Consider the following 14,081-nt stretch of genomic DNA (forward strand, 5'->3'; position numbering starts at 1 on the left):
CACCTACTGTGCGCAGGACCTGAACGTCTTGCTGTTGCTGGGATCTGTGAGTTCCCTGATGTAAGGAATTCCAGGAGAGCAGCAAGTATCATCTCTGACTTGCTTGTGTGTGTGGCCTTGGACAGATTAATCATTTCTCCTCTCTGGGCTGCTGTACCAGGAAAGTGAAAAGGGTGGGCGTGCTCTCCAAGGTCCCTCTGAGCTCTGGAGCCAGCGCCAGGACAAGAGCTGATATTTATGCCGGCAGACCCTCTGTTCGACAACCTCATGAGGCAAGTCTTACTGTTATTCTTGTTAGACAAATGAGAAAACCAAGTTCACAGAGCCAGATGGCAGAGTGAAAGCAGTGACTTGCTTGAGCTCTCCCCCAAACCCCTCCAAATACCTGAAAAACAATGGCTCGAAACAAATTCTAAAGCAGCAGAACCCACAAAAAGATGAGCCTAGTCCAGGCTCACAGAGCTAGTCTGAGGTGAGATGTTAACCCAGGGCTTCCTGACTCCAATCAGTTCCTATGGGTTTGACTTGTATCACTGACTCAGAAAAGTCTCTAGGAGGAGCTAGCTGCTTCCCCTTCTCCCTTCTCCCCAGCTCATCTCTCCAGGGCTCAGCAGGGATTTAACCACTAGGTAGAGCCCAGGTGCCTACGAGGATGGACGTGGCCTCACCTGTAATAGGCTATTTAGGAATGACTAGAATAAGCAGTCTCCCCCAGGGCTAAGGTTTGCTCAGGCCCTGCTATGGACTCTGGGATCTGTGGGTTGGCTCTGGGTTCTCTCCCTGGCTGGAGACTCCATCAAATGATAATAATAACAGGTTGCTGTGAGGATCAAATGAGATAAATATTTGTAAAAGTACTTAGCATACTGCCTGGCACACAGTAGGTACATTATAAATACTTATTCCCTTCCCCCTTCCTTTCCCCTGTCTTGGCCATTAGCACCTTCCTGTAACTTAAGGCTTTAGCACCTAGTTCTTAACCGCAATTCTGGGAACGGAAAAAAATTGTTAATTGTGTTTTAATATAACTGGCTTCTTTGTAAGTGTGTGTGTGTTATTTTATGCTTTTAAAAGTCATTCTGAGAATGGGTCCATAGATTTCAGCATGTTGCTAAAGGGGTCCTGACAACAGGTTAAGAACCCCTGCCTTGGACAGTTGCCTGGGGCAATCTAGCCAGAGTCTTCAGCCCAGAAATGTTGGAGGTTGGGCTTGAACCCAGGCTTTCCCAGCTCTGAGGCTGGCTCCTTCTTTACTCTGGGAAACAGTCATACAATAAAACAATGCAATCTTATTATAGGAGAGCATTTAGGAGGCATGCGAAGCCGGAAGTCAGTGTGTGTGTTGGGATTGGGGAGGAGGGCAAACTGTAGCTGTTCCTAAACTCAATCTGTTTGTTCACAGACTCCCGGAGCTGGAAGGGATTGTAAAGACGATTCATTTCAAAGCACCTAATTTTACAGATGAGGAAACCCAGGCCCAAAGATCATTGTGTGTGCTCAAGGGCACATGAGGCAAGTCATATCAAGAAGCCACCACCACCTAGACCTGGGAGCCACGTCTCCAGGCTGGTGAGAAAGGACAGCGGAGCTGGGTCTTGAGAGGAGGCAGATGGAGGAGCTGGTTGGGGGGAGGCTGGTTCCTAGAAGTCTGGGCCAGGTAGAGATCAATTAATCAGTGAAGGGGCATTTAATAAATGTCTCTTGGCACTGTGAGCCCGATACTGTGCTGACATTTGTGATGAGGTACTCAGTGGCACAAGGTGAGAATGCTTTCTGGGGTTGTTTTGGAAAGCATCCTCTCCGTTTGGGGGGTGGAGGTGGACGAAGGAGTGCTCAGACTCCTCACCTCCCAAAAAAGGGCAAGGAGGGTGTAGCTGCTGACCAGGTTAGTAAGGTGGAGGGTAGGCTGGCATGCCTGGGCAGTGGAGACAGGGAGATGGAGACCCTCCCCCATATACACACGGATAACATTACCCACACACACGCAGACACACGTGCACAAACGTGCCATGAGCACCGACAGGCACACGCATAGACACGCAGACTTGTATATACTGACAACAGCTACGCATATGTACAGAGACAACAGGCACGCACACATATATACACGGGGGCACCAGAAAGAGATTCAAACAACCTTTAAAAAATTTTTTTATTCCAAGGAACGACTCCACGGGAGGGGGAGAAGGAGGGAGATCTGGGCGACTAAAAAAAAAGATGCCAATAAAACGTATTTTTTAAAAAGGGACCGACACACAGCCCCCTGGAGACAAACACGCGGACGCCGGAGCCAGACACCCACCCGCAAACACGCCACCGGCGCCTCCACCCATCGCCCACTAGGCACGAGTCAATTACCCCCTCGGAGGCGGGGCTGGAGGAGCGAGCGGAGCTCTGGGGGCGGGGCCTGAAGGGATGGGCGGGGCTTGGCTCCTCAAGGTTTTCCACCAGGGCGGGGCAACCCGCTCGCTCGATTCCCCCCCTCCCGCTCCCGCCCCTCGCCGGAGGCTCCGCCCCCCACGTGACTCCGCTGCCGTTCGGGACTGGCTGCAGCGACAGTTGCCCGGGTGACGGCAGAGCGGCCTGGCCTGGTTCAGAGCGCCCCGTGATCCGCGGCCCCCGGCGTCCTGGCATCCCCAGCGCGCTCCCGACCACTGCGGGCCGGGTAAGCGGCCTCCCCACGGCCCCCAAGGGCCCGCTCCGCCGCCTGGGCCGTCCTCCGGCTACAGCCTCGGGCCGCCGCGTGGGCTCCGCGACGCCCTGCCGGGTGGGCCCGGGGAGGCCACGCCCCCTCCCCACGACGCATCTCTTTGGCCCCGCCCCTTCACCTTATCCTCCCCCCGCCCCAGGACACTCACTCTCCTGACCCCCTCTTCTCCTGAGCCCCTCCCCTAGACCCCCCTCTGGGCCCCTGCCCCTCCCCCTCTCCTGAGCCTCTCTTGTCCTCAGCCCCTTCCCTGGACCCCCCTCTTCTCCTCAGCCCCTCCCGTGGATCCCCCCTTCCTAGGCCCCTGCTCCTCTCCTGGGCCCCCTCTTCTCCTCAGCCCCTCCCTCTTCACTCCTCCCCCCTTAGGGAGCTGGCTCCTGCCCCATCAGAGGAGGGGGAGTCCTGGGGCCTCCTAGAGTTGGGGTCGGGGCCTTGGATGGGGGGGGTCCTTGGTTTTCACCCACGTCTTCCATCAGTAAACATAAACCCAGATTTTGAGCAGAGGGTCGTGGGGTCCAGTACCCGGCCCCCACTTACCAGGCTCCCCTTCTCTCTCTTTGTAGAGGAGCCGCCTCAGGTGCAGAGACTGCTTCATTTTTGTCTTTTTGCGCTCAGGGCCTGGTAGGTGCTTCCTTTATACTTGTTCATTGATTACGGGCTGGGGGGATTCTGCCTTCATTCACTCATTCACTCATTCATTCACTCATTCACTCATTCACTCATTCTGCCTGCATCCCCCCCCACCCCCTTCCCACCACCAGCCTGCACTGACAAGATGCAGGAATAGACAGACCCTGGTTTCCATCCAGGGAGGGGAGGGGGCTGGGGCTGGGGGCTGCAGGTGAACCCATAACTCTGGTGCCCCTGGGAGTTCAGAGGACAGAGCTCCCTGCTGTCTGTGGGATGGGGGGAGGGTGGGTCAGAGAAGGGGAGGCCTCTGAGGGAGCAGATGCAGGGACACAGGGATGCTCCAGTGGTCAGAATGTTGAGTGTTTGGATTCTGAGCCTGGAGTGACAGGGTCAGAGATGGGCAGACTTCAAGGTGTTCTGTAAAAGTGGCTTGTGATTATTGTGACAATCCAAGAGAAAGGTAACGAGGGCTGAACCCACTCTGGAGACAGTGGGAGAAGGAAGAAAGGCGCACAGTGAGATCAGTGTCCCCCAGAGGAGCCTCTCTACAGGTCATCCAGACACGGTTGTTGTCTTTCCCATGAGAGGGCAGGGGCTGTTTGTTTGGAGAAGTCAGATGGCTGGGGTGGGGGTAGGGGTCAGAAACAATTGCAGTTGTCCTCAAATTGTCCTCCAGGGTTGTAGGAAGTACCCAAGTCGGATGGCAGCCACAGGGTTAATTCTCCGGGCTGCGGTGCCTGGGCACAGGCTTGGTTACCAGGGGCCTTTTCCAGCCTCTTCCTCACCTCTCAAGTACTGAGGGCCCTGAGGCATAGAGCACGTGGGATCCCTGGGGGAGGCTTCTGGCTGACACAGGAGAGGGGAGGGAGATTAGTAATCCAGGTCTGGGGCAGGGAGCTCTGAGGAAGCAGCTGGAAATGTGAGGTCAGTACTCAAGAGAGACCTCGGGATTAGAGAGGAGAGAGATTTGGGAGGCATCAGCACAGATGCAGGTTGCGTCCAATGGGCCGATTCCCCCCTCCACTCGCTGCTGAAATATGACTCAGAGTTATCGTGACCTGCGATCACGAGTTCTGCTCATTTTTCTTCCTGCTCATCTTCTTTACTGTTTCTGCTGCATTTGCCCATCTGTGTTAGCGACTGTTCTCTCCTCCCTGTTTCTGCTGTCTCTAGGATTGTGTCTAACCATTCCTTCCTTCTTCATCTCCTTCACTGGTGCATTGTACTCTTCCCTCCCCTAAGTGTGAGTGATTTCTAAGGCCCTATCCTAGACACTTTCCTTTTCTCTTTATGATGAGTACATTGACTTCAGCAGTTCAGCCCTCATCTCTTCCCAGAAGGCTCCAAGATCTGTACATTCAATCTCAGCCTCCTCCTGGAGCCTTAGTCCCGATATCCCTTTGGCACTCCCAATTCAACATGTTCAAAATAATGGGATAACTGAAAAGACCTTGGGCCTGTAGTTAGGAGGCTGTTGCTATTGAATTGTGTCCGACTCTTTGCAATTCCATTTGGGGTTTTCTTGGCAAAGATACAGGAGGGGTTTGCCATTTCCTTCTTTAGTTCATTTGACAGATGAGGAAACTGAGTTAAGTGACTTGCCCAGGGTCACACAGCTAGCAAGTGTCTAAGGCCACATTTAAACTCAGGAAGATGGGTCTTCCTGACTTCAGGCCCAGAATTCTGTCCACTGTGGCACCACCTAGCTGCTTCAGTAGTTAGGAGGACCTGGGTTCAAATCCCACTTCAGATGGGTGGAAGTGGGGATTGGGGGGAATTGGATTTTGTGGTTTCCAGGGTCCCTTCTAGCTCTAAACCTGTGATTTGTGACCTCTGAAGTGGTAGGCACTGGTCAGTAGAAGTTGGGTGAACTGAATTTCTTGAGTCATCTTTCTTCAGAATTGATCTGGAAAAAAATAGCAAAAGTAGAATGTGGCTTTAAAATCTATGCTATGGAAAAAATAAATTATGTGTACTTGAAAAAACTAAAGTCCCTCCCCCCAAGCAATGATAATGTATTTTTGGTAGGGGGAAAATGGATTTAATCTCATTTTTCTCGGTAGAGGTTTAAACCGAGTGACCCCAACAAGAAATGAGATATGAACCAGCAGACACAGAGACTCATAAAAGTCTTAGATTTGGAGGAGACCTGAGAGGGCATGAAGTTCAACCACCTCATTTTTCCATTGGGAAAACTGAGGCCCACACAGGAACAATGACTTTCATCAAGTCACAAGGAAGGAGGGCTAGAACCTGAGACTTCTGATTCTTCACAGGCTGTGCTTAACATCAACGAGCAGGGAATTTGAAGTCTAGTGGGGAATGGTGACCCTGGGGCAGTTAGACATTAACCGCATGGGAGGGAGGTGAGAGAAGATCCATTTCAGTTGCAGCCCCTTCCAGTTTCACAGGTGGCTGAATGGAATGGTTGACAACATCTTTTTTGTTTTATAGGTATTTCTGTTCTGAGATCGTTAGTGGGTGTTCAGAATGGGAGATATTCTAGCCTCTGAAGCTGAATTGCTTGGACTGGTGAAAGAGGTATACATTCATTTATTGGTTCATTCCACAAGCATTTTGGAGGGGTGGGAAGGAGCTGGAGAAACAGCAGGGCTAAAGGGGAGATCAGGGCAGGCCTCACAGAGGAGGTGCGAAAGGGGCTGGGACTGGAAGGGAGCCAGGGGTTTGTTCCCCAAATGATAGAAAAACCACGAAGGAGCTTTACAAATTATTCAATTCTTTTTTTTTCTTTTTTTTATTTTTTCAAAGTATTTATTCTTTAGTTGAATGCCTTGGGATAGCAACCAATAAGTCATTCCTTTTCATTAACTTTTATTACAGAATTTGTAGAATTTCATTCACTGTAGAGGTCTGAGCCATAGCCCAGTGTTGTGGACGGAAGGCTGGCTTTGGAGTCCAGAATGCCTGGGTTCAAGTCCCGTCTCTGACACAGCCTGGCCAACGGTGTGGCCCTGGGCCTCTCAGTATCCCCCAGGCCCCTGTCTCAGCCTCTGAAGTTACTGCAGCTTGTCTGTCTGCTTCCACAGAGGGAGTTTCTATATTGGGAATGCTCTCTGCCAATGAAATTACAGCTTTGGCCGCCTCCCTTCCTATCCTCAAAACCAGAGGAGTTAGAGGCTTCCCTAAAAACATTCCATTAGGGAAAATATCTCAGGATTGGGCATTTGGTGGCATGGGAGTGAAGTTAAGAATGTGAGATACATTCTTAAGTGACCCAAATAGAGATGAGAAAACCTCTGAATTAGGCCTTTAGAAACTGTGCTGCCCTCATAGCTTTAGAGATATAGATCTGGAAAGGACGGCAAAGACCATCGAATCTGACTCCCTCAGCTGGGGAAACTGAGGACTGAGGAGATTCAGAGAAGGAAGGGCCATGGAGGTCATCTAGTGTGACCTTTTCGTTTTACAGTTGAGGACCCTGCCGACCAAAGTTGGGAGAGGTCACTCTGTGTCCATGGCTGCCCATTGTCCCAAACAGTAAAGGTCTTCCCTAGGGCCAGCTGCTCTCTGCTGTCTACTCCGAAGGCATCTGGGAGGATTTGTATCAACTTTACATTGGACTTGACTCCCTTGTAATGACCCAGAGATCAATGGGAAATCAGGGCAGCTCTGCCTTAGGGGGCTGGCCAGCATCAAGGGCCCGTGGGGGCAGAGAGGAAGGTGGGCATGAGAATGAGAGCCCCAGGGTGCTGCCAGCTCCACCTAGTAGGAAGAAAAGCCCTCCACTGTGTGAGGCAGCAACTCTATGGGGATTTTACGGAAAAGCCATTATTGCCATTGAGTGCGAAGGTATGGATGGGCCGCAGTGTGCCTGAGGAGCAGGAAGAGACGTTCCACGGTCACAAACCCACCAGGGTATTAAGGATTGAAGTCACCAGCCAGAAGCTTAGAAGCAGTGCATCTGGGGTTATTTCACTGGCTTTAGGCTTTTAATGTCTATGAGCCTAGCACTGTGGGAGGTTCCTCAGGACCCTGCCTTTACGAAGCTTCCATCCCACTTGAGGAGATGAGCACTTGTGAGATAGCTGGGGAGCCGGGCTCCGCCAACAGGGCAAGGAGAGGAAGGTGGTTTGATAGATGCACACTCTGAGTGGGAGCCCGCTGGGCTTCTGGCTGCCTGCCCAGGGCCTTCCCTGGAGTTCAGCGCCTTCCCTCAGGCTCTGGGCCTTCCCTCCAGCTATATCCCCGGGCTGCACCCCCAGGCTGCCTTCTGTCCTCCCAGGCCAGGCAAGCCCTCTGCCATGCCAGGCACTAGAGCCATGTCCTTTCTTTTTGACAGTATTTAGACTTTGCTGAATTTGAAGACACTGTGAAGATATTTTTAAAGGAGTGCAGAAGTAAAGGGAAGCCATTGTGCAAAACCCCGTCTGGCTCTTTGAGAGACTCAAAAACGCTGATTATCCAGGTAATGCCTCTCTTGCCTTTCACTGAGTAGATGATCAGGCTGCCCCTGACATCTTGAAAGTGCCAGGCTCCTGGGCAAGCATCTGGGCAGGGGAACTGGAGTCTTTTTTTTCTGAAGGTGTTTAAAAAACTGGCTTTGTGTCATTTCATCTCCATCCCTTTGCATCCTGCTAGGAGACTCCCCCCATTTGGCCTCTCATGTATTTATGGGAAGAGAGAGCTGAAAGGCAAAGCAGACCCTGCAGCCTGCCCAGTCCACTACAGTCTTCACCTGGATAAGAGACTTGCAGGGACAGTGGACAGCAGATCTTAAGTGGCCAAAACTCCCTCCACTTTGTGGCCCTGGGCAAGTCATTTGACCCTCTGGGGACACAGATACGTTTCATCTGTGAAATGGGGATGACATCTGTAGTACTTAACCCACAGAAAGCCCTTTGTATTCTGCCAAGAGTTATGGAAGTGTGAGGTCATGGGATTATTTTATTCCTAAATTGGAATGAAGGAAGAGTAGGGGATTCTGGGTCCTGAAGGAGTAGGGTGAGTCACCCAGGGCCAGTGGTCGCTCTGCAGAAGTGGGGGCACCTGCTTCCTCTGGCACGGGCATTGATTCCTTCTTTTGTGGGATGGGCTTGTCTGGGTCACTCGTTGAGAGCAATGGACCATGTTTTCTATGTGTTTGATGCCCTGAAAGCAAGGGGTGGTCGGGGAGAGACGCTTTTTGTCCCTTCAGCTGAGGGGAGGGGCCCAGAGGCTGCTGACAGCCCGCTCGAACCAGCGCCTACCTCCCCTCCTCTCTTTGCCCAGTGTGGCTGACTGGCTTCCCGGGGAGCCCTGCGTATGGCCAGAGCCCACCCCACTCCTTCAGGGCATGCTGTTAGTTGTAGGAGGTGACTAATGAGAAAAGAAGTGATGAGGGCTCCCCCCCCCAATGTGAACGAGGTGAAGGGCAGCCCCTCCTGCCGAGAGAGCAGAGGTGTCAGCTAGGGCAGGTCCTTCGAGGCTCTCTACAAGGCTTCAGCCTCTGCTCCCTTCCCACCAGCCCATCTTAGGGTCAGGCTTTTTAGGTGCCCAGTATATCGCTAAGGCAGCATGATCAGCTCTTGGTTCTTTCCTGTTCCTCTACCCTCTGATGCCTCATAGTGGCACAGGTGAGGGGGGCTCTCAGGCTGGGCCAGAGAGTCTTCAGTTTATCTCCAGGGCTGGCCATTCACTGTCAGTTGTCCTGGCACTGTCCTAGCTAGGATCAGAGACCCTCAGCTCCGAGCCAGTCAGGGCTGTGCTAAGTCACGGAGGAGTTCTGCTCTTCCTGGCTGAAGAAGGAGTGACTCGCACTCATGGCATCCTAGAATTAGGAGGATTGCCCTGACTCCCTCACGTTCTTCTGGCACAGGCCCCATGGTACAGGGGCGTCTTAGGGGAATGAGCACTTTGAGCTGTGGCTTCTGTGCCGACAAAGTTTTTAAAATAGATTTGACTTCTCCCCCACAGAAAGATCTAATTACCGCATTTGATAATGGGGACCAGAAAGGCTTCTTTGACTTATGGGAGGAGCACATCCCAACCTCTGTCCGAGAAGGAGAGACTGTGGCCCAGAAGCTGGAGTTCTGTCTCCACATCCACTTTGCCATCTTCCCGCTGAAGCGCATCTCTGGAAAACCGGTAGGTTTCGGTGTTGGCCTTGGGACCCATCACAGTCTCCTGTCGGATCAGGACTGCTCATCACTTTTTCTCACAGGTGGGAGCGATGTTATTGGCCGTGTTCTTCTGTCTTTGGGATTGGATCTTCCAGGGTATAAAAAGGCTGGAAAGAGCCTTTCTATCCCCTTGGATGGATAGTAAATAATAGCAACAGTGATTTCTAGAATTAAAGGTACAGTGTTATTTTAAATTAGCTAATTTTTTTTAGGCAATTGGGATTAAGTGACTTGCCCAGGGTCAAATTAGCTCATTTTTTAAAAATCTGGTGTAATAAAGAATAAATTTAATAGATCCCTTGAATACAGTCCAGAGTTTTGGCAGTTCTATCTGAAGGGGCAGAAGTAAGTAGGCTATAGGGCAGGGGGTGAGGGGTAATTGCCCTGGGAATTGAAGGCAGGAAGGAGACAATGGTTTGCAGTCCCCTCCCCCAACCTGACCTGCTTTGGGAGGTAGGCCCCATGAGGAGTCCCCATCGGGGTGGAATTTTCTGGCCAGGCAGCAGGAGTGGACTGGACACACTAACGCCCTCCCACCCCGTTCTCTTCTGGTTATGTAGCTGCCTCTGGGCTGGGGGTGGGGAGCAGAGAAGGTGCTTCGGGCCCATTACTGGTTGCATTCATGTCCTGCCTCGGATAAACTTGTCCTTGGGCAGTTTGTGTCTTCCATCACTGCTCCAGGCAACTGTAGAAGGCCAGGTAGTGCCAGTCTGTTGGCAGAGGCCACCACGAGTGGAGGTGGCTTAAGTGCTGGCAGGCCAATAACTTGGTTCACCCCAGAGAGTTAATTCATCATGGGTGAGGTAGGCTCAGCCCTCCAACAGTGACCTTCTAAAATCTAGAGGACCGAGATGGGCAGAAACCTGTGGGCAGGCAGAGATTCAGGCCAAGAAGTCTTTACAGGGTCAGGACACAGGCATGCAGGCAGTGCAGGAGAGCCAGTCAGTGAGCATTTATTAAGCACCTGCTGTATGCTGGGCTGCAAAGAAAGGGAAGAGACAGTCTTGCCCTTGGGGAGCTCCCAGTCTAAGTGGCGAGACGACATGTACAAGGAAGATATAGACAGGTTTGGTTGGAGGTCATCAACAGAGGGATGCACTGGCATTAAGGGGGACCAGGAGAGGATCCCAAAGAGGGCAGGATTTTAGCTGGGGTTTGAGGGAAGCCAAGAAGTGGATGAGAAGGGTGAGCATTGCAGGCATGAGGCACAGCTAGAGAAAAGGCCTGGCAGTGGGAGATGGCAGGTCATGTATGAGGAACAGCTGGGAGGCCAGGCTCATTTGTCTGGCTGAATGTGTTCCCCAAAGCTCTGTTCCCTTTGTGTCAGATGTCAGTGTTCCCCAATGTCCCTCGAAGTCTGCTTGTTAGCTGGACTGGGGGGACCAAGGATGGACAAGAACCTGGAAAAAAGGCTTCTCATTATTAATTAGGACAGTGTGTTTCTAAGCTCTTTGTCAGGCCTTTCTTGACTTGAAATCATAATGATCAAAGAGCATTTGTTCAATGCCTAATCATGAATGAGAGATGCTGGAAGAGATATATGCACCAGACTGCCTACTTGAAATGCCTTCCCTCAGGGGGCTTACAGTCTGACAGATGACTGATGTGAATGGATAAGAAGTACAGTGAAAGGGGCAGCTAGGTGGCGTAGTGGATTAGAGCTCTGGCCTTTGAGTCAGGAGGACCGGAGTTCAAATCCCAGCCTCAGACACTTGGCACTTCCTAGCTGTGTGACCTTGGGCAAGTCACTTAACCTCAATTGCTTCACCAAAACAACAACAACAACAAAAAGAGTAGGTCTAGAAGTACAGTGATAGTCGTGGTGAGTGGCCCTGGGACTTCATGGGTCTGGGGAACTCCCAGATGAAGACATGCCCTCCACCAGTGCAGGTTGGTCCCTGTAGTCTTAGAGAGTTATCCAGGGTATTGAGAGAGGATGCAGATCACCCAAGGTTATCCAATTGGTATGTGTCCTGGGTGAGACTCGAATCTGGTCCATCCTGCCTCTAAGTCAGTCTCCCTGCCCACTCCCCCCAGGCTGCCTTAAGAAATAGAGAGAACAAAATAAAGTTGTTGGACACGGACCTACATGAAACCAGGGAATGTAGAGAGTACACAGGACCCACAGGAGGAAGGGAGGCGTGTGGTTAGGGATGCGAGCTGGACGCCAGGTGTAGGGCCTGCCCCCAGTGCAGGAGGAGGCTGCTTGGGGCTGGTATTTCCGGCGTGGCTGGAGTGAAAACAGTGTTGTAAAGATCACGCACTCACTTAATCACTTGAGTGTTCGTAACCATCGACTAAGTAATCAGTAAATGGACAAGGAACAAGACGCTGCTGGAGCCCCAGCTCTCCACAAGCCAAGAGCCGAGGGAGCCAAGGAGCAGCAGAGCCAGGATGTGCCTTTGTTCTCAGTCTGCCCCAGTCACGCAGCGTCCCGCCGACAGCTCAGCAGCCCCTCGTATAGGGCTCGCCGTCTGTGGGGGGGGTGGCATATTCAGTTTTTATGGCACCAGGGCATTTTGGGGTGTGCTCTTTGAGCCAGAAGACCTGATGCGGAGGCGCACGAGCTGTGTGACCCTGAGCCAGTGGGCCAAGGTGCTTCATGAAGGCTCTCAGCAAGGGTGGAGGAGGTATTGGTCCACACCCGAAAAAGGGATTTTCTCCACGCAGTTGACATCCCAGGTCTAGACAGAAAAATATGCCAGGTTCCATTAGCGTCCTCTCATTTATCAAGCCACTCTCCAACTGTTGGACAAGGGGTCGTTTCCAAATTTTACTATTACAAGTAGAGCAGTTGTGAATAATTTTTGTGCTTCTGGCTCTTTTTTTCCCTTTTGTGATTTTTTGGGATGAATCTTAGTGATAGAGCTTCAGGATCAAAAGGCGTGTTTTTTAATCACTGCATTGTGTTCTCCAGAATGTTTGCGCTGAAGCACAGCCACACCGGCATTGTATGGGGGGCAAGGGGTGGGCCCTGGGGCATAACTGAATGAAGGGATCGACACGTTTGGCTGGTTATTGAAGGATGTTTCAGGCACATGCATACTCACACACCCTCTTACGTAAATCCACACTCTCACGCACGCGCACACGCACACACACACACGCACACACATACTCACCCTCCTACGTAAATCCACACTCTCACACACACACACACACACGCATACTCACACACCCTTCTGTGTAAATCCACACACTCACATATCCTCACACACTACACTCACATATACATTCACATGTGTTTACACATGCATGCACATACACACACACGTACCCTAAAGGAAGGCACCGTTGCCGAGTGACTTTTAGACAGCCAAGAGACAAGGGCTGAGCCGCCAGGTGAGCGCTGGCAGTAATTCAGAGGTGAACTTCTTCACTTACTCCATAGGACAAAGCGGAATTTGATGAAAGGATTTCTTACTTCAAAGCCTACCTGGAGACCAGAGGAGCAGCACTGAGCCAGACCACGGAGTTTCTTCCATTTTATGCCCTTCCCTTTGTTCCCAACCCCACGGTGCATCCTTCCTTTAAGGAACTCTTCCAGGTAAGAGCCATCCTTTTTTTTCCCCCACTTTTTTTTTTATTAATATATTTTGCTTTATCAACAATCATTTCCACGAGCTTTTGAATTTTAAATTTTTCTCCCCCTCCCTCCCCCGCTCACTCCCCAAGATGGCATGCAATCTGTGCATATATATCCACACATACATATACGTTCCTATTAAACATATTTTTACATTAGTCGTGTTGTAAGGAAGAATTAGAACCAATAGGAAGAACCACCAGAAAGAGGAAACAAAAAACACAACAGAAGAAAAAAATAGCACATAGTCTGCTTCGATCTGCATTCAAACTCCGTAGTTCTTTCTTTGGATGCGGATAGCACTTTCCATCATGAGACCTTTGGAGATGTCTTAGATCCTTGTATTGCTGAGAAGGGCTAAGTCTATCAATATCAGTCATAGCACAACGTGGCTGTTGCTGTGTACAATGTTCCCCTGGTTCTGGGTAAGAGCCACCCTTTGCCTGTCACTGTGGTTTTACTCTGAAAGTCGGTAGGTTTGAGGGGAAGGTTGGAAAATGTCCAGTTTTGTTACGTTACATTACAGAAGGAGGACCCCGCTGCTTTATTAGAGTGGCTGGCCAATGTGAGAAACTTCATTAATGTGTTCACTGGGAATAAGGCTGAAGCACTGGGTGACAGTGAGGAGCGCAGGACTGTACCCCAACAGTAGTGATGCACAATTGGGGGCTGCAGGTCATGGAGATTTTCATTTTTTGTTACAATTCTCTGTTGCCTTCTGTTGGATTTCTTCATTGCCTGCTGCTATATCTCAGACAGTTTGCCTGTGGCTGAGTTAATGTTACTTTTTCCTGGTGTAGGGTTTTTAATATAGTTTTATTATATGTAACATGATTTGTCTAATAAAGTGGATCTCTGACCCACTCCATTAGGAGGCCCCACTAATCCTCATCTTGGGATCCCTTTGAAGCAGCCTCTCAATTTAAAAAAATTATTTTATTCTGAATTTAAAACACCAAAAAGAGAAAGCATTTCCATAAACACAACAGAAAACAAAAAGAATTCTATAGGAAGCCATGGATCTCTATTTCACACCATT

The 14,081-nt window shown here is 50.7% G+C and overlaps 1 protein-coding gene and 1 pseudogene across 4 annotated transcripts in view; both read left to right on the forward strand.

The window, feature by feature from the left end:
* The window catches only part of LOC110198058 (MAP kinase-activated protein kinase 2-like), a 35,969-nt pseudogene extending 33,398 nt beyond the window's left edge, over positions 1–2,571 (forward strand).
* ARMC9 (armadillo repeat containing 9) overlaps positions 2,554–14,081 on the forward strand; it is a 143,820-nt gene continuing 132,292 nt past the window's right edge. For 2 of the 4 annotated variants that reach the window (XM_020972160.2, XM_078154653.1), the window contains exons 1-6: positions 2,554–2,665; positions 3,271–3,328; positions 5,792–5,878; positions 7,638–7,763; positions 9,251–9,421; positions 12,848–13,003. In XM_020972160.2, the coding sequence (XP_020827819.1) occupies positions 5,828–5,878; positions 7,638–7,763; positions 9,251–9,421; positions 12,848–13,003 (504 nt within the window). In that variant the 5' untranslated portion in view covers positions 2,554–2,665; positions 3,271–3,328; positions 5,792–5,827. The remainder of the gene's footprint in view (positions 2,666–3,270; positions 3,329–5,791; positions 5,879–7,637; positions 7,764–9,250; positions 9,422–12,847; positions 13,004–14,081) is intronic. The other 2 variants (XM_020972158.2, XM_020972159.2) reach the window with 2 other exon arrangements.

This window comes from Phascolarctos cinereus, unplaced genomic scaffold, assembly GCF_003287225.1.
Source record: "Phascolarctos cinereus isolate Bilbo 61053 unplaced genomic scaffold, phaCin_HiC Scaffold_5;HRSCAF=322, whole genome shotgun sequence".
Lineage (NCBI taxonomy): Eukaryota > Metazoa > Chordata > Mammalia > Diprotodontia > Phascolarctidae > Phascolarctos > Phascolarctos cinereus.